Consider the following 23,402-nt stretch of genomic DNA (forward strand, 5'->3'; position numbering starts at 1 on the left):
TGCCTGCAGGACACCTGGATTCCACACTGCCTGCAGGACACCTGGATTCCAGGATGCCTGCAGGACACCTGGATTCCAGGATGCCTGCAGGACACCTGGATTCCAGGATGCCTGCAGGACATGTGTGCAGTCTGCCTGCAGGACACCTGGACCCAGAACAAATACAGCATAATAATACCTGTGTCCAGAATATCTGCACAACACCTCCATCCAAAATGTCTGCATGATACCTGTATCCAGAATTCCTGCACAATCCCCTCTTGAGGAGCACACACATTGCTCAAGGATCGTAGAGAAGGAATTTTTTTAGTGTGCCCCCTTACCATTGAAAATTCACGGGGAATGCTGCTTTCAAATCATTAGCTTTTTTAAACAGGATATGACACCCTCTTCCCCCCCACCCTCCCAAAAAAACCCCAAACCAACAACAACCAGAAGAGCTCACTAGCTGCATGTGAGTTTTCCCCATGAAGAACAGCAACACAGAGTAAATAAGCAAAATTCAGAGAGAGACCATCACTGTCACAGCCAAATGGTGCCCTTGATAGCAATCCAAATGGGAACAGAACGGACTGCAACCTTGGAGCATGGTTGGAAACACCACTTGCTATTTCTAAATAATGCAATTCTGCCTCCATTCACAGAATGAAGCAACTAGATCTACCAGCTGGATTTAGTTCCACACCACTGGGGGCTTAACCTTGTGCCAAGAATGGTCAACCAGTGGAGCATCCTCCTCCCCTCCCTCCCTCAGCTGTAACCTTTATTTTATGGAAAAAGGAATTGGCATCATCCAATCTACACCAACCACCACTGCCTACCATGCTGTCAACTGTCTTTTGATAAAGGCTGGGATGATACACTTCTGAAATTAACCTTCAACATCTGTTTTCTTAAGAAGCATCTAATTACTTCTCTTTGAAAAACACTTCTCAGGAAGCAAGAGAAAACCAAATTCCATCCGACTTTCTGCTCAATTCTACTATTTTAATGCATAGCTAACACCTTTATAAGTACATTTGGATCCAAAGTCCCTTCACTATTTGCCAGAAGTACTTAAGGTAATGCTGAAGGTTCTTGGTACATACAGTATTTATTTAGGACATAAAAATGTAAATAACTAAAAAGAAGCGATTGTTTGTAATCTATGGAATAAAACAATGCACTATTAGAGCAATTTCATCTTACTGATACCAGAGGAAAACCCCCAGGGAGAAAGAAAAGGCTTTTGTGGCTTGTGCAATCTAATTTGAGAAATTTGGGAAATTCTGTGAAGGCACTTACTGTCAACACTGCCTGAGAAGCACATTAGAAAGATCTGCTCATTTAAGTGACAGCACTGATAAACATTAAGACAGATGTGAAACAACGGCACCTGTGGCTGTGTGCCACCAGCACACTGTGGTGACAGTCTCGGCTCATGAAAACCAGCTAATACCTTCCCCAGTCTGTGACTGTGCCTTGTTTTCCAGCAGCTCGGGCTCTGCACTGCACTGGGCACTGCCTGCCTCACAGAGTGCCAAAGGCCAGCCTGACCCTGCCTTGAGGGAAGGCCCCAATTCCCAGGGGCTCCCCCTTAGTGGAGAGGCACGGGGGCTGTTCACCCCACAACCCAAACTCTGTGTTCACCTGTGCCACTGCCCAGGGGAGCAGCTGCTCCCGAAGCCAAGGGGGCACCACCCAAACACTCTGCTCCCCTTTCCCCATGGCACTCGTGTTTTGACATGGTCACAGCCACGTTCTGCCCTGAGCCGTGAGCCACAGAGCCCACTGTTAAATGCATTCCTTGCTGCTGCCCCACAGCTACTGGAGATTCTCCTTAAACCTGGGAAGTTCTGGTGTAAAGCCTCTTGGTGTGGATAATCAGTGTGAGCCATCTAATTCACCTCTGATTTATTCACCCCAGAACCAGGTGCTGCTGGGTGTGGGCCACAGTGTCCACCCTGTCCATGGAGCCACTGGTTCCCTGTGGAGGAAGGACAGAGGCACAGCTCAGTTAGAGCATGGTGCTGGTAACACCAAGGTTTTGGGTTTGATCTTGGGATGGGCCACTCACACCAGGGCTGATCTGGAGGAACACAGTCCTATCCTCAGCACCATACTTGAACTGGACGCCTTCAAAAAGTGTATTTTGCTTCTGGTTAGACATCAGCTCAATGAGGGTCTCTACCACGCTGCTTGGGATAGAGAACACTGTGGGTTTTCCTGAAGCAAAATTAATAATTACAGCAAAGTTTTGTCACTGTTCTTCCCCAGTTGTTTATTTTTCAGGGAAAACAAACCATGCCAACAGAAGTGCCAATGTGTTTTTCTAGGAAGAGGCCAGAACGTATCATATCTATCTCCTGCTCCACTGTATGCTGATGCATTCTGTTTTAGCTTTCACGTTTTTCAGATCCTGTGCTGCCCAGGGGTGCAGCTCTGAGCCTCATATTAAGTGTCAGTCAGTTCTCTTCACAGAGCAGGGAGACAAAACAAATCCTTTTCCTTCTGTGACCAAGGACAATGGTCACAAGTTTTCAGGCCCAAAAGCACAAACAATGGTGGGTTGAAGAGAAAACAAGGATGGGACTTCACAACCTGAAGTTGTAATTGGACAATTAAGCACCAATATGCAAATGGATCAAAACTTATAAAAGTGTGAGACCTCATGATCAGTTGTCTATTTTGTGACCATTTTGGGTCCACCTTGGGTGTAGCCCTGGCCAGGCTCTTGCCCTGCCCAAGGTGTACCTTTAAGGCCTTTTAATAACTATCTGCTTTATTCTCCAGCTCAGTCCAGTCTCTGTCCCAGGTCAGCCCTCCCAAGGCATCAATGCCATATTTACCTTATAGCTGCTACTGAAGGTCAAGGTCTGTGGAGATCTGTCAGGTGTCTTCAGTGACACTACACCCACCAAGACATTAATGAGTTTAGTGGGCTCTGAATCTTAAGGATTCATATTTAAGACACTTTATAATGAAGGTTTTTCCCCAAGACCAAGCAAACACAAGGCAATTCTGTGTATTGTCTGAAGGCCTGAAACAATCTGATTGCTCAGAGCCAATAAACATCACTCAGTTCAGCTCCCTGCAATCATTCTCAGGGGGTAAACCCACAGAAAAGACCTGTAGCTGCACTGGTTTAAAAAGATAACAAGGTTTTTTTTTTCCCCCAAACACTTTCCTCCAAACGCAATCAATGGATTTTATAGCTGTAACTCAAGACCTATCTGAAAGAGTGAATTATAAATATTGCCAAAAATAGGGCATTTCAGGTGCCAGGTACTCATATCTTCACCCAACACAGCCGTGAGGAGGGCCTCACTAATCCCCAGCTGAGACCCCAAGCTTCAAACCAGACTTTTTGATGGTCAGCACAAGTCCTGCCTGGATTCCTACAGATTCCGTGTGCGATCCCAAGAATTTGGAGGGTCCAACTGCTCAGAACTGTCACAGTCAGGGCCAAGACCAAAGGACAAACACCAAAGTCCTGGGAAATGTGCATTGAGATGGATTTCTGTGTGAGACTGTCAACTTCGACCAGGATTTCACAGCAATAAGCTGTGCTGGGGATAGGATGAAATGACCACCTCATGTACACGTGCAAATTATCAGTCTCCTTTCTCTTTTCCCCTCCTCTTTAATTGCACCAGGACACTATCAACGTGTGAAGGGAAAAAAGGGGAAGTAGCTGAAATCAATGGAAGTGGCACAAACATGCAAAGTTACTAGAGCAGTACAAGGGTTTTAATTAAAGATGCTGGCTCCAAGCAGAAATGCTGGGTTTCCAATTGATCCCAGCTGCTGGTTCAGCTCTTTCTGTGAGCCCCACCAGGCCCCTGCTCGCCTTTTGCTGCTCTAATTTGGCACCTTCTCCCCAGTAACACCAGCTGCACAAGGACAGTGTAAATACAATTGTGCTCTGACCACACACACCCATGGAGGACCTGACACTCGCTAAATGTTTCATGTTTCAGGTTTGATTTACGGGTTATATTTTTTTATTTTTGCATTCCCTTAGTTGGGTCTATGTTTTAATTTAGATTGTTGTCTTTTCAGTTACGTTCCTCTTGGGAAAAGTGCATAATCTGTCACTTTTATAATTGAATGGTAAAAGTTTCAATTTCCACATGAAACTCTTAACAGACATGAACAGCAAAAATGTTAACAACCTAACCATAGATTTTCAAATTTGATTAGTGGCTTCCAAAAGCATTTGTTATTATTTTATTTCAAGTGGTTTACATTCTACTCAGTGTGTGCCAAATACAATTAGAAAAAGAATATTTTTAAAAGTATTCTCACATTAGCCTTTACTGACACTGAAACAAGTTACATTGCCTCAATTTAAAATTCTTCTATTAACATCTAATATTTTAATTATTAAGGTAAAAAGGATTGCTAATGGTGTAAAACAGTACCCTGGAATTTTTATCTTCTCTACCTCCCAAAAGAACAGCTTGGTTTAAATTTCCTATTAATTGTCTTCTTAAATAAATGAACTTTCTTGTCACATTTAGAGAGACATTAGAACAGAGTAAGATGCAGGTGGTGTTTCAGAGCCAGCAACAAAGACATTGCTGGAAGGCAACATAAGAAGCAGCTAGGTAGATGATATTCATGAAAAAAAACACAAAGGGATTTGGGTTTTTTTCCATATGTAATTTGAAATGAAAGACATGGATTAAGATCTTTCATTTTTTTTTATCCTTTCCCAGGAAAATAATTTAAATCTTATCTTGGGAGGGGGGCTCATTAAAATATTTTGTTTCAATCCACAGTAAAAAGAAAGAAATTATCAAAATGCAGCTCTGAGTTGTTTCTAGGATCAAAGCAGTTTGGCACTAGATGTAGCACTGATGGAGTATTTCCTACACGTGTTGGAAAGGTGTGCATCCCCAAGGTGATGAGGTTAAGGTAAACACAAGATGCACAACACCACTTATCCCGCCTCCAGCTTGTATTTAACAACTACATTTGTGGGCCTGAAAGCCAGGCAGGTCTTTTAAAGTCAGCAAAAGCACAGCCCCACTCGCATTTTTATGTTTTGAGTCTCTACTCAAATTCTCCCTCTTTGCTCCACTCACTTTCTAAGGAAACATACTGTGTGAAAATCCAACGAGGAAACACCCTTTACCAGGCTTTTCCTTTAATCCTGCTGCTTGTCCAAGGTGCAGCGAGGTCATGGAGGCAACGAGGATAAAATTAATTCCTGTCCCTGACCATCAGAGTGGGCTGGAAGGTAAGAGGATGTGCAGTAGCTACTCAAGTAGAAGAGTGTGATCTCCCCGAAATTTGGATGGGTCATGGCTTTTCCTGGTTTATGGTTGTGCCTCAGCCTGTCCCCAGTGTTGGGATTTGCAAGGGCAGGCACTGTGAAGGCACAGAGAGCTGTCACTCCTGGAGCCAGCCTTGCGTGCAGCCCTGCTGAGCTCCTGCCCTCAGGGCGCTGCAGATAAGCTCTTCTCTCCCTGGTATTACTACATTAATCCAGCACATCAGTTCCCTTATCTCAGGGCTTTGTAGAGGCTGAGCCCATGGGAGCTGATCCTGCCACATGGACCTGTGCAGGTACACACCTGCCTTGCCATGAGGCTGGAGACACAGCCTGAGCCAGCATCCTGGGCTCCCTATGGAACAGGACTGCCAGGATTTTAAACTATTCCTGGATAAGTGAACCACTGAAGGCCTCAATAAATCTACTCATGTTTGGATGGATTAGGCAGCTTCTTATAAAGGCCCTGGTTTTAATAGACTAACAAGCTTCTCCTTAGGACAGAGAAAAAACCCTCATTAATTAATTCTAACCATGATATAAAATAATTTGGTTGGTTAGGGTTTAAGTCCTTTTCCATTATCTAATAAAGCACACAACCCAGAATCGACTTTTTTTCCTGGTAAGGAGCACTGAATTCCTTGGTGCCTTCATGAAGACTGCCAGCAAAGGAAGGAGAGGTCCTAGCTTAACTCGAAGAAGAATCTGCTCTACATCACTGTGCTTTGGTCCTAGAGTGTGTTCCTAAGGGGTTGGTAACCACACCTGCACATAAAACACAGTATGAAGCAGGGATGCAAGAACAGGTTAACTTTAGCAGAGCTGTAGCTGTGAGCAGCTTCTCCAGCACAATCAGCTGATGCTCCTAAAGGGAAAGCGGGGTGGCAGAGCCTCTAGGCAGGTACATGGCTCTGTCTCCTGGGTCAGCAAGGCAGCTTGGATTTCCTGCTCAGACTCAGACATTCACCTCAAGCTGTCCCCCCGTTCTAACTCTGTCCTATTTCTTACTACAAGTGGTCAAAAAAATTCCAAAAAACCCACCAAAAAACCAACCAAACAAAAAAACCCCAAACACCAAAAAACAAAACAAAACCAAACCCCAAAAAAATCAACAACAACAACAACAACAACAACAAAAAAAACACAAAAAAACCCAAAAAAAACCAAGAAAAAAAATCCAGGAAAACAAAACAAAACCCCCAGCACCTCTGCACTGTTCCTACAATGTCCCAGGAAAGAGGCAGATGACACTGGGCTGACTCCTCAGCTCAGAGCTTAGTCGGGGTGCTCGCCTGGGAGTGGCTCATTTGTCACAGTCCTTCCTCCCATTTACAACTCAGCCAAGAAAACAAGCACAAGCTGGAGAAGTGTTCTCTGGGGGAGCTCCCAGCAACCACTTCACTTCCCAGGAAGAGTGATTCCAGTAAAAGCAACTGGTTTTCACCCTCTTGTTTGCAGGAAAAATGGAAAAAAAAAACTTGTAGAAAAAGACAGCTCTCAATTTTCTCCTCTTTTATCGTCTGCTAATATTGTGACTGTACTTCTAGCTCTTTAGTGCTTATGTGAAGTTTAAAGCACGTGAGGAAGAAACTCATTTTAATGCTCTCTAAATTCAAGAGGACAGACAAACATTGTGAGTAATCTTCCACTTACTACTTCCTTCACAGAAAACCCATTATTCTCTCTTTCAGTACCATTCAAATACATTCTGAAGTTATTATAAAGAGAACAGTTCTGCAGGATAACTAATATTCCCAGGCTACCACTGAAATTAACAGAGTATTTTGGCACCAAGAACTTTGCAGTGTCAGGTGGTCATTAATGATCTCCAAATCTGCCTTGAAGTTTTTTTTTTCTATTCCTGCAGTATTCATTTCAGTGTATTCCAAAATAACCATCAATATTCTCAAGAGCCATGCTCCATGTTGCCACCAAGTAGGGAAAAGAAAATTCAAGTTAGCATAAGCAGTTTTAGAAAGCACAAGGGAGGAAAGAAAAATATCATTCAAATGGGTGGGGAAAAAAGCAGATCATCTCTTGGTAAAAACACACAGAAAAAAAACCCCTTTGTATATTTTAGAGTTATATTGAACACAGCATTTATAACATTATATATTTCATAACTGAAAAAAAAAAGGAATATGATCTCTGCTACATTGTTTTTGACACTTACAGGTCTGGCAGTGATTCTCTGTTGGTCCCCAGCACCGCCCTGTGCAGGACTTGTGGCAACGACCACCTGCAGGACAGACAGAAAGACAGAGATTGGAAACCCTTTTCATTGCTTTAACATCCAGCAGCCGTGGAAGATGTGAGTCCATCTTGTCTTTGGAAGGTTTTTATGCTTTAGCAAGTTTGAAACAGCACCTGTAAAAAAGGCCTAACTAAATAACCAGACCTGGTGTCAAACTTACATGAAATACAGGTGCTTATCTAAATGCTTTATAGCCTAAATCCCTTTTTGCTATGCATAATGACCAGGACATTTTAAAACAAAAAGAAATATGAGCAAGTCTGGAGAACTGAGGAACAAAGTCATCACTCAGTGCTATCACTATTGCTTTCCACAGCCTATGTAGGAGCTGCTGATTCCTCCAGAGGAGAAGAGATGGCTGTGCTGAGAAGGCCATACAGCTACCTACCTGCTGTCCAATTTCATCTCAAAAATGGGACATTCCACTCAATAGCTTCGGTTAAAAGCCACCCCTCTTCCCCACAAATTTGCATGTCCAATATTATAGTAAAGGAGATGTGCCCTGTGCAACCACTTCACTCCAGTGCCATCAAAGCTCACAGGACCTTCTCTTTTCTGGCTGCTAGTTTTTAGTTGCCTGTGGTTGTGCTTCAGAAGGAACCTCATGTTCCTTCAGACCTCGGAAGTGATGCTCTGCATCATCTTTCCACATGCTGATAGGGATACAGCTGTAAGAAGAAGCATTAGCAATGACAGGTTTTATAAACTACCTGGTAATTAGTGATTGAAACGCACTTGGGCTGAAATGGGAGTTGAGTTGGCATGTCCATGTCACGGCAAGCAAGGAGAAGAGCTGGAATGTTCTCCTCTGGCTGCACTTCAACCCCACTGGAGAGAGCACTCAGACAGTCCCCCAGCCGTGTGAGCTGCGAGGGAATGGAGCCCCCATTCCATGGCTACCATCTGGCCATGGCCAAAGTCCAGGCACACTGCCAGGCGTGGCAGTCCTGAAGGGGAGGCAGGCCAGAGCCCATGGGATGAGCCAAGACACCCAATGTAAAGTTTCTGGAAGACTATGCACAGTCCTTATCACTGCGCTTTTGATCGCAGCAACCCAACCTTGTGTTTGATTAAACTTTTATCCATCGCTGAGTACTGCTGAGATTCTGTTAAGTGAATTTCCCCTTTGAACCTGATCCAAGTTCAATCCTTTCAATCGTGTATTAACAGCTGCTGCTGCTAACACTGCTCCATTACACTAAATCAAATACTTGCCACGTGCCCTGATGGGAGACGGTGTTGGAGAAAGTGCAAAATGTCTCTCAGCTAAGGTTGGATCACCCTAAAGACAAACCCTGCTCCTCTGCTAGCAGTGTGCCCACACCTGCAAGACGCTGCAGAGCTGAGCAAACCCACCCTGATGGTCGGGTGAAGTCGGACTCTCTGACACGGATTTCTCAAAGCCAGCATTCCCTCCTTGGCATTCCTGGTGCTATTGATGCTGCCGCCTGGTAATTACCACACTGAACGCCAACTACCTTGTTAAAACAACCAGCTCCTTGTTGCATTCATGTTCATTTAAAGCAATTATACTTGGGAAACATTGTTGCTGATATCACCAGCACATAATTCGCTGTCACCTTCTACCATCTGTTTATTTAGATCACAAATGTACTATAACTACATAAATGCAAACTCATTCTGGCTGACAGAGAAGGCACTCCATCTGGCATGAATAATGCAACTTTAATCAGTAATAATGATTATTATGATTATTAAGAGACTACTGGAACCTTGCACAGAAAGCAAATATATCCACGTTGATTTATAAGAATGAAAGTTTAAAATGGTGAGGTAAACAGCAAATTAAAGGAAGAATTTTAGCAGATGAGGCTTGATAAGATCCAGGTTGTTAGCTGATTTGGGTACTTGCTGAACTGAATAGAAATGCTCCCCTGGAAGTGGCTTTTATTAACTAGCTACTCCTGCTCAGCAGGAGGAGCAGGATGGATGCACACTCCGAGAACCTGCACCAGGGTGAGCTGTGCTCAGCTCAGGAGGAGCCACAACCCACCCAGGATTCAGCCTCTTCCTCTATCCAATCCTCCCCTGAGGCGCCATCTCACACCTCTCTGGGCTCAGAGGTCAGGAGAAAGCCAGAGGTCCTGCAGCCAGCACCATAAAGCACTGCACAGATCATTTTAACCACACATTCCTGAGACACTGTGAGGCAGCAATTTGGCTGCTCCTTCCCCTTTTTGTCCCTGAATTCCTCCTCCCTTCCAGAACATTCTGTAAAAAACACGGGGCTTTCCGCTGTAATACGTGCTGTGGGATAACACAGAAGAAACTTCAGCATCCCTCCAAGTGATCCCTAACTAGAGAGTCTGCCCACACCTCTGTAAAAGCTGCAATTAAAATACAAATCTTCATATCTGAGCTGATCCTCAGTGTGCAGCCAAAAATTTATTCAGCCACCTCTATTCCTCCTGGAAATAAAAGCAATTCAGCATCTTCAAAACATCATTTTATATTTTTTTTAAACTTGCATGCCTGCTGCCTGGTACATGACTTTGTTTGGCAGTGTCAGATGATGATTTGCATTTAAATAGAGATATTTAACAATAAAGCAAGAAAAGGCTGCCAGTTTCCTTTTTTCTCACCGGGAACTCAAAAGTGTCTGTTTCATTGTTTTCACTTTTCTCAGCTGCACAGACACAACCAGGAGCTGAGCTTGTAGGCAGCACACCTCTGAATTACATTATGTGTCCTTTTGAAGGTCAAATATACTGAAAATTAAAAGCCAAACTCCCTCCAAATAGTGTATCTATATGGGCTTGGTTGTTTAAAGAGGAAAAAACAACTTTCTTTGCTCTCAATACGAACTGGTCCAGATTCTGCCCTCACATCCTTCTGCATTTCACCTGGTTTTCCACACTAAGGGAAAATCTGTCATGCAGTAAGGACAGGACAGATTGAAACCCATTAAAGACCAACTCTGCAAAATTAAGACAGAAATAGTCCTGTGGATGTCAACATACACACTCAGGAGCATAACAAGCATTTATGTGAGGAGCAGGTCTCACAAAGAGATCTCTACGTCAGCCTTAAAGATAATAAATGGATTGGCCCCTAAGGTTGACAAGGCCCTTGGAGGAATTATACTCCTACGCACAGATCTTCCTGTGTATATTTCTTAAGATTTTTAAGACTGTGAGGCAACAGAATTGAAAAAAAAAAAAAAAAAAAAAAAAAAAAAAAAAAAAAAAAAAAAAAAAACAAAAAAAAAAAAACCCACCAAAAAATTTGTGGCATAAATCATTCTTGTTATTTCTTGTGTCTAAATATTCAAAACCCCTCCAACATACAGCAGAAAGGGCTGAAAGAATTTGGCCAAAAAAAAGAAAAAACCCAAACCTCTGCAGGGCACAACCGTGGCCCATTCACTTGATTTTTCACATTAGTGAAGGTATATTTTCCTTTTCCAAGCAAGATAAGAAAGGAAAACCTCCAAAATTCTCCCCCCCCCCATTAGAGCTGGGACACTGGAGTACATTCCTGCTCCTGAATAAGTAGCATTGTTTTGAACACAGTGACAGTTTGGAGGCTTCCATAATTGTCACAGGTTGTGTAATGAAATCTAGGTTAAGAAAAGGCAGATTCCCACTGGAACACGAGAATTAATTTTGCTTTGGCAAATTGCACACAGAAAACCAATGTTTTGTCTCCAGGGCTGTCTTCCCTTGGCTAAAACTACTGCAACAGATCTGAATTATGGGCTCTGGGCAGAGCACCTTCCTCGTCCTTTCCAGGATAGGATTTTATTTGTGGGAAATGCTTCTGCTTTCTCAGCCAGAGAAAGTCAGCAGCAGGAAATGTTTGCTCACTAGCTTAGGAAAGACCAAGGTTACTTCATCCTTGTGTTTTCCTGAGAATTGAGGAGGGCTTTCCTTTGACTCCAGACTGACTTTATTATTTCAGAAACAGTAAAACCGCAAAGGATTAAGTTACTGACGAGACAAGAAAAATGAAGCCCTCCTCAGAGCTCTAAGCTCAGTGTCACACACAGGAGAAAGCCAGCTTCTTCCCCATCAGCTGTGCCAGATGCCTCCAGCAGACCCCTCTCAGCAGGAGAAAGAAAGTAGAAATAAGAGAAGAAATGTCCCACTTTCCACAGAACTTACATTTACAAATGGTTTCCATCAGGTTAATAAATCACCATTCAATGGTAGGATGCCTGCAAAACACTGATACTGAAGTGTAAACAAACACAGACAAAATAAAATGGCTTAGATGGTTCTAAGCCAGAGTTATAAGCAGCCTCTTTACTTACCTAACAATCTAAAATAATTGATTAACTATCAAAACAGCTATAAATAATTTATTAGCTTCTGTAAGCTGCTTATAAACTCATCCTTCGCCTAAAAATTCACTCCTGAAAAAATGTTAGAGATGCCATAGAGATGTTCCTAGACATCACCAGCCTTAAAGTCCAAGAAATTCCTGCTGTACTCCGTGGCAAGAGTCCCAGGCTGTTCTTTGCATGATTTAGGTGAGACAGAAGGTTTGAATACACCTGTGTGGTTTTTCTAGGCAGCTAAACGCCTTAGTTCTGCGTATGCACAGTTAACAAAGTCAAAACGTAATTCAAACACTGCAACATAGCATTAAGAGGAATTAAAGATACTGTTGTTGTGATGGATTGTTCTGCCTGTATCAGGCCCATGATGCTTTCCCTGTCCTTGTCTGACTATTCCTGTTGTCACACGTTCATTCATTCATTCACACTTCTCTGTTGGGTAAAAATAATTTTGCATTTCCACCCCGGGCCTGTGCAAGCCTTCAGATCTCTCCTATTGATTTGAAAGTTAATTACCTAAGAGAGTCTCACACTTCCCAGGATTTCCTTCCCTAATGGCAGGAGAGACACACACTGCAAGAAAAAGTAAAACTTTCTGCACAAGTAGAAAATGTGTTACAGAAATATCTAGTGCACGCATTTTCTCTTCCTCTGTAGAAACATTATGGGATACAGGAATCTAAGGGTCAATTCCTTCACTGCTAAAAAGCTATATGCTTTCACTCATGTCAGATGAATTCACCTAAGGATCTATCACCAAATAGTTTTCCAACACAGGGTTATTTCCATAAAATTCAAGCTTTTCTTTAACAGGCTGTAGCTGCATTGGTGGTGTTACTTTTATTGTGGTAAATGGCAGCAGCTGACCTTTCTGCCTCCTCTCTGTATTTCTGCTTCTCCCCTGAAGTCTCCATGCCCCTGGAGACACCCTGCACAAATATTAACGGGATCCCTTCACAGAGAAGGCTCACAGAGTTCATCAAGGAGCACTCACACCGTGGAAAGCACAGAACCTGTTGTGGATGCATCCATCCATTCCCTAGAGCCAGTCCCAGCTGCCAGGAGGAACACCCAGCCTGAAGCTCAGCAAGGGTGGAAGAAACTCCTGCTCACGATCACTTCCAAAGGGGACTTCCAGTTCTGCCAGTCAACACCTCTATCTCCCCCTCATGCTCCTCAGCAGATAAGAAAAGAGACAAACACAAATGGAGAGGGACTCAGGGACAAGCAGCTGAAAAGAAACTGGTCTGGGAAATGAAAACCATCCAAGAGATACGCCCTGAAAGAGATACAGAGACACTGTGAGGGGGAGTGGGGAGAGGGAACAGAGATAAAACTTAGCCAGCACTGAAGAAAACAAAAACTGAATAGCAAAGAGGGATGCATTACCTTGAGTAATGTGGGGTGGAGACAACCCTAGTGTGTGCACAGGGACTAGCTGTCTGTTGAGAACTGCAAAATTATAGAGTATTGCCAGATCCACTGGTGGCTGACAGTTTTGATTTTAAGAGAGATTGGCCACCAGAGGTAAAGGAATAAATGGAAAGTCAAGAAGAGCATGTCAGCAGCACCGAACAGGCTGGGGCTGCTGGATTCATATCTGCTGCTGACAGCCCTGAGCTGATAGGGAGCTCACTGTTACGTTACTGCAGCTGCTACAGAAAAATGTCTTCAGGCCACAGTAATGACTACAGAAAGGGACCTGAGGGGGGTAATGAAGACACTGGTTATTTTTCTCTGTCTGGAGCAGACAGCGCTGGTAAGGCTGTGCGACTCGATGCATTAATTGGGGGTTTAGTCATCCACACAAAATAAAAACCTTCACATATGACATAGTCTAAAACTTTACAGCGATTAAGCAATTAGGAGCTATTAATTATCACTGCTTATAGCTGTTAGCACAGAGCAATGTAAGTGAATTCCCCCCACTGTGATGGTGAATTAGCTGCAATCAGCATCAAATGCCCTCCTGAACATGCACACAAGGATGCTGAGCAAATGGGGAGACACAGCCAGAAGGTTAAAAGGATAGGTCAAGTCATACCTGCTGCTTGGCAGGCTCATCAAGAACAACAAAGCCTCAGGAACCCTTCTGTTGTAATCATTATTGTTCAAGAAATCATCCATAGGTGCCTGCCCCTCCTCTCACAGTGCGGCAGGAGCAGAACAGCAGCCTGGTCCCTGCTAACTGGAGTTTATCCCAGGATCAGAATGAACACATTCCTTCCAGTGGACCATCCCAAAGCACACAGATCAGCCCCAGGCCTCTTCAAAACACTGGAGTAGCTCTTATTTCCTCTTTGGGGAAGGAGAGGGTGCTACCCCACCACCTGCACGTGAATTCTCACCCAGCGTGTCAATTTAGGTGTCTTGTTGTCTCCTTTGCTTCTTGTGATGGAGGCTCTTTGCTCTCAGGAACATTCTGGAGGCTGCTGTCTGCAAGGGGAGAGCACAGAGCTGGCAGCCATCCCTCCCCAGGACAGCTGTGCAGCCCCAAAGGCAGAGAGCTGGGCACAGCACACAACCATCCCTGGGCTCATGCCCCACAGCTCGCTGGCTGTGGGCACTGCAGAGCCATGGAGCACAGCACCCCAGGACTATTTCTGTATTTTACTCAGAACTTCATCAGATAAAGTAGGCAGTACACCAAGATCAGGCTGGGGCAGTTTCCACTGGGAGGTGAGAGCCAGGATGTACAGATTTGAACGCCCTGATGCAAGGTAGGAAACTGAACGCTGCTCCCCCACACCCCAAAGAATTCCTGAGCTGATAACGTGGAGAAAAAGGGGAGAAAAGTCTGTCTTACTGAGGAAATTCGAGTGTGAGCAGAAGAGAGGTCTGTGAGAGGAAGGCACTGCAGATTCCAGCAGAGACCACAGAAAGCCAACATCTTTATATTCCCCTCGGCATTTCCCCCTGCAGGGGGGTGTCTGGAACTATCCGGTTCCTGTCCTAGCAGCAGTGCTGCCATGCCCAGCACTGACCCTGCATCCTTCCCTACCTGAGGTCACTATCCCCTGGCTCTCAGACCCGGCTATTTCTGGTGTGATGGCACAGGAAATCCAAACCCACAAACAAGCCAGCAGCAGGGGAGCACAGGGACACCTGTGGCAGTGCCTGGAATAAACCTGGAACCAGATTTCTGTCTGCGAGAGCAGCAGCACTTACTGTCCAATGCACAGTTAGCTGAGAACAGAAGGATGCAGATATAAGTTGCTTTTTCGAGGGTCAGGATGTGCACCATTGGGAGAAAAATTCCTGCACCATTAGATGAGATTTTCAAAGGACATTCCCAACAAACTCAAACACACAGCTCAGAGAGTTCTCGTGTGGGTTTAATAGCAACTCCTCAAACAGATCAAGTCAGTGAATACCACATAAATCAAAATACTGGTCTAATGTTCCTGTAATGCAGCCAAAGCAGTAATAAAGTTCAAACAGAGGGACATACAGTTTTCATTTTTTAAACAAAGTAAAAACCTCAAAGAAAAGAAATCAGAACTTGAAATTGAATTGGCTTTTAAAATTCATTTTATTCTTTCTCGATCCCACGTAGCATTCCTAGAGTCTTGGCAGGGTGTATTTAGAAGTGCTAATGTTTTAATCATCTTCTGACTCAATTATATGGAAATACTAGAAAGCAATTCCTCATTCCCATAAAATCTAGAGTCCAGTTTTAGGCCAGTTTTTTAAGTTTGGATAAGCCTCTTAATGTGCTTATCCAAAACGTTTTTCTCGTTATTTGAAACAAAACTGATGATTACAAAACACCACTCGAACCATAGAGGTGCATTTTCCACTGCTGGAAAATGATGGTTGGACATATACTCTGGTACTTAGATTCAGCATTTGTTATACACAAAAATTTAGTGAAAATAATCATACGAATTTCAGACTGCAGTGTCCTGGACCATCCTCAGGTATCAGAGATCTGCCAGGAGGTGATGCTTTGGGCATGATGGGACTGCCACACAGGTGTAATACTGCAGGAGGTGTGAAGGGAGCAGAAGGAAGATCATGAAGCTCCTTTTGAGTAGACCTGTGGCCAGAGCCCCTGAGCCAAGCTGTCCACAGGACAGCAACTCTCATGACACTCCTGAGAGTTTCTGCCAGAAGAGACAGACCCAACAAAATCCTTAAAAAACACAGATGTGATAGCAACAAAGGCTTGGGGTGGTTGTGTTCGATGAGGGGAGGAGAACAGAGCATTGGGAGAAGCCACCTGGGTAGTGCCAACACTGCACCCACCCCTGTGAGGCACCAACCAAGCCCATCTGAGTGGGGGCTGAGACACGGAGGGTGGGAGGCACACAGATCCTGCAGACACTATTCAGCAGCTGATTTTATACTCTTTCTTTCCTCCCCCTTTCCCTAGGCAGCTCTTTGAAGGCAGGTCATGAGAGCACCTGATGCTTGCTGTGAGAGACCAATCCCACCCACCCACTCACTCCAAATCTGGCAATCACCACGCAATTAGGCTATTTTAAATATTCTGAGTATTTGGGGGTTGTTTCCTAGTGCTTGTGATAAACAAGCAGCCTGTAATGGAGAGGAGTGCTTTCATTCAGCCTGAAAGTCTCTCCCTTGTGCAATACACTGTTTAAACACCAATCTGCTCATAAACAGGTGCTGTGCAGTAATACATTACACACACACAGGTTGCCATTTACAGATAAGCATTTGCCAACAGTTGCTACACGCCACTACGTGGAGCCCTACTTCAATTCTGTAACGATAGAACCACTGTAATATTTTACACATCAGCATGGTAACCTCTGCCACTGGGTGAGTGACTGTCACCCTGCAACTGCTAAAAGAAGGAAGATACTCAGTGAAACTGGTCAGCACTTTGGCAGGGGTGGGGTCGGTTCTGCAGCTGTGTGGGTTTTGTTCATATTTTTGCAAAATATATTTCTCAGTGCCAAAGAGATGCCCGCACCTGAGATTCTTCAGAAACTGTTAATGCTGGTTTTCTCCATGCCTATGACTTCTAGAAATCCATGTCAGGAGAAGTTACTTTGCTGGGCTCTGGTAGCATAAGGAATTCTGTCCCTCACAGCATTATTTTTTCTTATTTGTGTTCATTACTTATTTTTTATTCAGTAACTCAACTGTGAGAGGCGTCGTATTTCCATTAGCTGCCACGTCCGCTTGCCTTTCAAATCTATTTCAAGGGCAGTCACCAATTGACAAATCCCTTCTGAAAATGCTGGCTGAAGGTGTTTACTAGAAAGCTAAACTGATTCCCTTTATTTAAAACACACTGTTCTGGGTTGAAGAAAAAAACATTACAGGCAACTTCAAGCAGTCCAGCTTGCCATTCTAACGCAAATCAAACTCACTGTACCGCTAGATTTCATTTATTCTTCCACATTCAGATATAGCTGCTTGACAAAAACTATTCTTTAAAATCAAATCTTTTCTGTTACTGTATTTGCCTTTCAATTGCAGGTAAATAAATAAATTCTGTCCGGACTAGAGATTCCTTAATGGAAGGAAAAGCAGCCTCCTGAACAAAAGGCAGATGTGGGGCTTTCTGTCTATCCGATATAAATTCTCTTTCCAACTGAGAAGTCCAAGGAACCATAACTGCTGCTGAAGTGCAGTGCTTTAAGCCCGTGAAGCGTGTGCCACACGGAAGGAGCTTTCACAAAAGGGCTGAGGTGTTTGTGGCTTTTTACGGAAAAGAACAGCTTCTCCTCCTGGCTTTGCCATGGTGATGCTGGCGGCAGGGAATGTGTTCTGTACCCAGACCACCTGTCTGCTGAGGCACCGCTTGCTGGTCTCCAAACATACATTTAAAATGTTAATTGAACTCCAAGTAATAACCTCAATGAAAGGCTATAATTTAACAAACTCTGCACTAACAAATGTCTTCAGGATACACTTTCTGCAATGCCATTTTCTCTGTAGGTAGTTTCCAATTTAGATGTACACCAAAAAAATGATACGCTAGCTATTCTGAAAGGTGGCTTTAAGCATGAATTAGTCACTTCCCTCTTTTCTTTTCACCAGCATACATAAACATATTGCTGTTACTCTGGCCTTCTGCAGAGCAAACTCCTCGTGCTTGGAGAAAGACACAAAATGCCTTGCAGGAAATAACTGGACAAAACGTGGTTCTGTCATCTGTGTCCTGGTGACTGAGGGCTGGGGCGTTGGTTTACAAACACTCAGGATTTAAATGTAATTGTCTCCTGTTACAGAAGCCTCCACTGCTCTCTGAAGGAAAGCTTTCCTTGTGCTTTTATTTTTGCTGCATTCACTGAGGGAAAGGACTCTGTGTGGCTTCCCAAGGGCAGCAGGACTGTCCTGTGCACAAGTCTGTTTTGAGTGGCCCAGTTGAAAACACTGGTGTGGACATGAACAGCATTTTTGTACAGTTTAGGCACAGCACACCTGGGAACTGGTGTAAGGTCAGGACTTTTGGGAGAGATTGCAAGGATCTGACAAACTCTTATTCTTCAGAGTTAAACACCCAATGGTCTGACCTTAGTATAAATTTCCAGCTAAGTGGCTTTGTGTAAAAACAATCCTTTACTGGTTTTGCAACTCTGGTACAAAAGCTGAGTTACTGTGCTCTGTGAAGAATTACAAGGTCACTACTGAGCATTAAATCAAGGGGCTGCCCACCTGTCAGGCCTCATTCTGTAGCTGCAATAAATGCCTGTACACAAATTCACCCACATCCCTTCCTGGCAACTCCAAACAGAGACTCAATACCCAAAGGAGAATGTAAAGCTTACCACTTACACAAAACTCCATGCAAATATCTGTGAGGAGACAGATAAAAATAGTACTAAAAGCAATCTTACCCTTAATATATTAGAGCTGTGTTAATTACCAAAGAGTGGGCAGAGCCTTGCCCCCCAGCTCTGGGTGTGACAGAGGAGTGAGGTCACTGTAGAGGGGAGTTGGGGTTTGCTGGCTGAGTTGTGAGGAGGAAGGGACAGAAAAGATGCTGTATGTAGGGTAAACAGGGTCAGGTGGCCGTGCTAGGGACAGGAAGGAGAGAGCTGGAACTGCAGAAAGGAGAGAAGAAGGAAGGAAAGAGCCAGAGCTGTGTGCTAGGGACAGCAGAGTCCCAGGTCAGTCTGGATGGAGCTGGGCACACTTCCCTCATCAGCGTGAGAAGAGCTGAAACACTGGGTGTACAGACTAGCTGCTGGCAGAGATGGACAGATCCTGAGAGCAGTGTGGAGCTGCCCTTGGGGTTGCAACAGAGAAAAGATGTGAAGGACTTTTAGATAACAAGGAGCTGATACTTGAAGCCCTCTGAAGTTTTTAATGAAGCACTTTGAGTGCAGTGTCCATCTCGACTTCCACTTGATGGTAACCCCAATGTGATGGGTAATTGGGCTGTAGAGTGAGGTGCAGCTGGAGACAGAGAGCAGCAGGGGACACTGCCAACCCAGACTTGACACCTGGGGTACAGGGGAGCCCCTGGGAACAGAGCAATGGGGACTCAAGTATCAGGAGAAGAAAACTCCTATCTGAAACACCAATGAATATGTTGTTTGGGTCACCTGGAGTGCTGAAAAATCTGTTTCTCTTGGGCTGTATGTTTTAAAACTGCTGGATTGAATGCTTGCACCTGACAAAGCAAGTAGAGTCTTAACCCACAGGAGGAGAGCTGCCTTCCCTTGTGTTTGTGTTTTTGAAAAGTTCTTTGACTTTGAGGTGTAAGAAATCAGCTTCTCTTTTTAAGTGTGTTCAGCTGCTGACTGGCTAACTGGGATAATTCAGGGCTTTGATGTCAGGCTTTAATGCCAGAATGGAAGAAAAGGGACAGGGTGTTAAATGGATTAATCAGTGTGGATTGGCAAAAATATTATCCTGTCTGTCACCAAGAAAATGTTTGGGGCTATCCTGAAATTAGACTCTTTCCTCAAAAATCAAACATGGCTCATCAATATTATAGCTCCAGTGGATGGCACAGAGATGCCTATTTACTCAGGGGTTGGGCACTGGGATATGTACCACAGGTGTCTGCAGACCTCACCCCTCAGAGTTTCACACAAAAAGCTCTGAATGGGAAAGATCATTGGGTCATTGATTTTTATGCTCCTCGGTGTGGACCTTGCCAAAATTTTGCTCCTGAATTTGAGATGTTTGCAAGAGCTGTTAAAGGAAAGGTAAAAGCTGGAAGTAAACTGCCAGGCATATGGGGCAGAACTATTGGACTGCTGATATCAGAACCTATCCTACTGTTTTTACCAATACTAAAGAACAAAGAGAACTGTTCTTGGAGAATATATAGACAGCAGAGATGCAAAAGATATAGCTGTCCTTTTGAATGAAAAATTAGAAGCAATGGGAAACAAAACAAAAAAATAATCTAGAAATAAGGATGAACTCTAACTGGTACAGAAGATAAATACAATTCAAAATATTCTGAAGCTGGGAAGATAGAAGACACCACAAGGAAGAGTATTATGAGGGGCCGGAGGGTGCAAGGAGCTGGAAGAACCCTCTGCCCCCACTCTGCTCTGTGCCTAATGTATCCACTTACAGCTGGGAAGTCCATTTTTTGTTCCTTTAATTAAAATGCAAAGCACTGGCTAAATGGTAAACATTTAATTAGATTTGTCTCTATGTTTCAATATTAATAAAACACATGAAAAATGCATTAAGACCCAGCTAATTGGGGACTCTCCAAAAGTAGCTGTAAATGAGCAATTATAATACAATTGGGGTGTTGTTCCCCAGGGATGCCCAGGACTGACACTTCTTAATATTGCAGACAAAGGTTTAGAAATTATTAAAATATCCCAGGCAATAAAGTAGACAGAAGACAGGAAGAGTGAAATCCCAGCAAATTACAGTGAGGAGCAGCCAGTATCAGAGAGTGAGCCAGGCTGGCAGGGAAACTGGAGTCACTCACACCAAATGACTTTTATAGAGCCAAACACAGGATTGCACATTTCAGAATAGAACACACAGGCTGTATTTGCTGGGGCGGGGAAAAGGGGAGTCTCTAAACCACACAGATATCAGAAACTGCCTGAACACCAAATTCCTCACATGAAGCTGCAACACAAAGGGTATGGTTTTCACTTCTATTGGTTATATGAGGAATAAAATGCCACACACGCTTTGGCTTCTGCCTTGTAAAAGCAAACTGAAAAATATACAGCTTACATTGATAAGCAATGAAAATTGCTCTGGGGCTGAAAAAAGAAATTCCTCCTTGTGAGAGATGGCAGAGCCTCTATCTGTCCAGCTTTTGGAAGAAAATCAGGAGGTAAGCTAATGACACAGTACACTGAGAGAAAAAGCTGGCTAGGAGAGCTCTTTGAGCCAGCCAGAGAAAGTGGAAGATGCAACACCTATGATTTACAATTGTGCTCAGATTAGAGATAAAGGCAGCTGGTATTGTTCCTTTTCATACTGGGAAGTAACCAACTTCTGGAGGGACAGCTGCACTTCTGCAAAGCTCCAGAGCACTACCAGAAAAGTGCACAGAGCACCAGAGCCCCCACGGCCACTGGGATCTCAAAGCCAGGTTGGAAGATAAGCTGCAACCAGGGAAGTTACCGAGCTCCACACCAGGCAAGCTGATGATATTCCAGGCTTCTCATACAGAACATAGAGCTAATGATATTTTAAGGCTCTTTTTGCCTTGAAAAAAAATCTATGAATCAACAGGCAAAAAAGAACAAAGTTTTGGAAGAGCGGAGTTTTCAAGCAGCGTTTCCTGGAATACCATTGTAGCAGCTCTTTTGTCAGAGGGTAGAAAGGAGCCCAGACACAGACTCCTTGTTTATCCCAGCATGCAAAAGGCCCTGGTTTGTTCCTCTGTACAGCTCAGCCATCCTGACTCCAACCATTCCCTGCCTCTGCCTGCACCAAGCTCCTACATAGCAATGGGGAACAAAGGGACACAGGCCCCTTTATGCATGCAAAGGGGATTGGTTTATTGTAGAAACCACATTATATACCTTTTGTCTTTACTTGACAAAACTGAAACCAAACAGAACTTACCAAAAAGAGGACACCCATCAGCTGGCCCACCTGCAGTGCTGCTGTCCACACATTCCACCGTGCCATCACCCTCCTGCTCATGCTCTGTCCATGCATCCCTCCAGCCTCACTTCCAGCTGCCTCTCCTCACTCCTAACTGCCTCCCACCCCTCAACCAACTGCCAACCATCCAGCCTGCAGCTGTGCCTCTCCCACAGGGCCTTCTGGTGAGAATAAGCCTGAAACCCTTTCACAGTTATAAACCAAACCCTGCGCTCCTGGTGTAGGTTTCCCTTGCAGGCTTTTCCCCAGCCAGACTGTGACTGCAGGTTCCACCAACAGGCTCTGGCTGCACACCCACACTGACCTCACTGCAGGGATTCTCTCTGCCCAGGAGCCTGCTGCTTCATGGTCCTCTTCTTCCCTCTCCCTCAAGGTTCCTCCATAACGGTTCTCCCTCAGCAGCCAACCCACTCCCTTCATCACACTTATTGGCTACAGCTGTGCCTCATCAGGGCCAGGCTGTGTTGGCAATTAACACAGCTGTTAATTATCAGGGGCCAGGTCACCTGGATTCCCTTTCCTACAGAACACGCACGCCACGGCATTTATTGAGTCACAGGCAATGAAGACCAAGCCTTTTCTCCCTGTCACTCTGTGGCGTTCTGGGGTGTTCTCACACCACAGGCTGCAATTACATTCAAAGCAATGACAGAGGAGTGGTATGCTGTGAAGAGCAAGGATTTAAAGTTGTTCTGCCTGAAAAACTGCCTTGCCAAAAATTCCGGCTTTATTCACAGCTGATAGGCGCTCTGTTGAAAAGCCAGATTGACAATGGGAATTTTTTTTTCAGAGATCCCACTGCACTTCAGAGTCTGAGCAGAAACTTCAGTCCAGGAAAATACCTCAAAATGGATGTAATTGTCACAGAGTTTATTCTGCACGACTCTGAGCACATGCCAACACACAGTCCAGCTTTTTTTTTAATAACTCCTTGAAAAGCAACTTAATTTTTTTAAACTTGAAAATGGAGAGTGATTTTTGCATCCATATTACCCAAACAATCACCAGCTCTATCATGAACACACATCCATCATTTCAGTATTTTTAAGACCGTTATTAATTGATTTGAACATATGCTATTGGCTATGGAAGTGACCTCAATGTACCAATTCAAACTCTACAAAATTTTCTGTGCAACAAAAGCTCCAAGTAAAATTCCTCTGAAAATTCTGATTTAATACTACGGTCTTTGTCAAATCCTGTAAAAGAGCTCACCTGACAAAATGTGAACCTTGTTCCAGTTCCTGCTAACAACAAAACTGAGGAGGACATTGAAGACACAGATGAATGCAACCAGATTTTCACTGGACTCTCCCAAAAGCTGCTCAGAGAGCTCTACTAAACTTAAAGCATTTTAGGCATGAAGCCTAATGCTTTTCCCCTGCTTTATTTTTCCTGCTAGGAGCTGCACCCTGGGTTTCTACCTCCAAAGAGCAGAGCTCATGTCTTCAGTTCAGAATCCAAGTGGTTAACAGGGCAATAGGCTCTTGCAAAGCAAGGCTTCAGCATGTTTGGCCAATACTTGAATTCATAGCTGATTTTTGGAAGGAGAGAAAATAGATTTT

General features: G+C 44.0%; 1 protein-coding gene across 1 annotated transcript in view; it reads right to left on the reverse strand.

Moving 5' to 3' along the window:
* Nucleotides 1–23,402, reverse strand: part of ERBB4 (erb-b2 receptor tyrosine kinase 4) — a 376,355-nt gene that overhangs the window by 153,511 nt on the left and 199,442 nt on the right. The window contains exon 5 of the mRNA XM_066322426.1: nt 7,431–7,496. Within this exon, the coding sequence (XP_066178523.1) occupies nt 7,431–7,496 (66 nt within the window). The remainder of the gene's footprint in view (nt 1–7,430; nt 7,497–23,402) is intronic.

Source organism: Sylvia atricapilla, chromosome 7 (assembly GCF_009819655.1).
Source record: "Sylvia atricapilla isolate bSylAtr1 chromosome 7, bSylAtr1.pri, whole genome shotgun sequence".
Lineage (NCBI taxonomy): Eukaryota > Metazoa > Chordata > Aves > Passeriformes > Sylviidae > Sylvia > Sylvia atricapilla.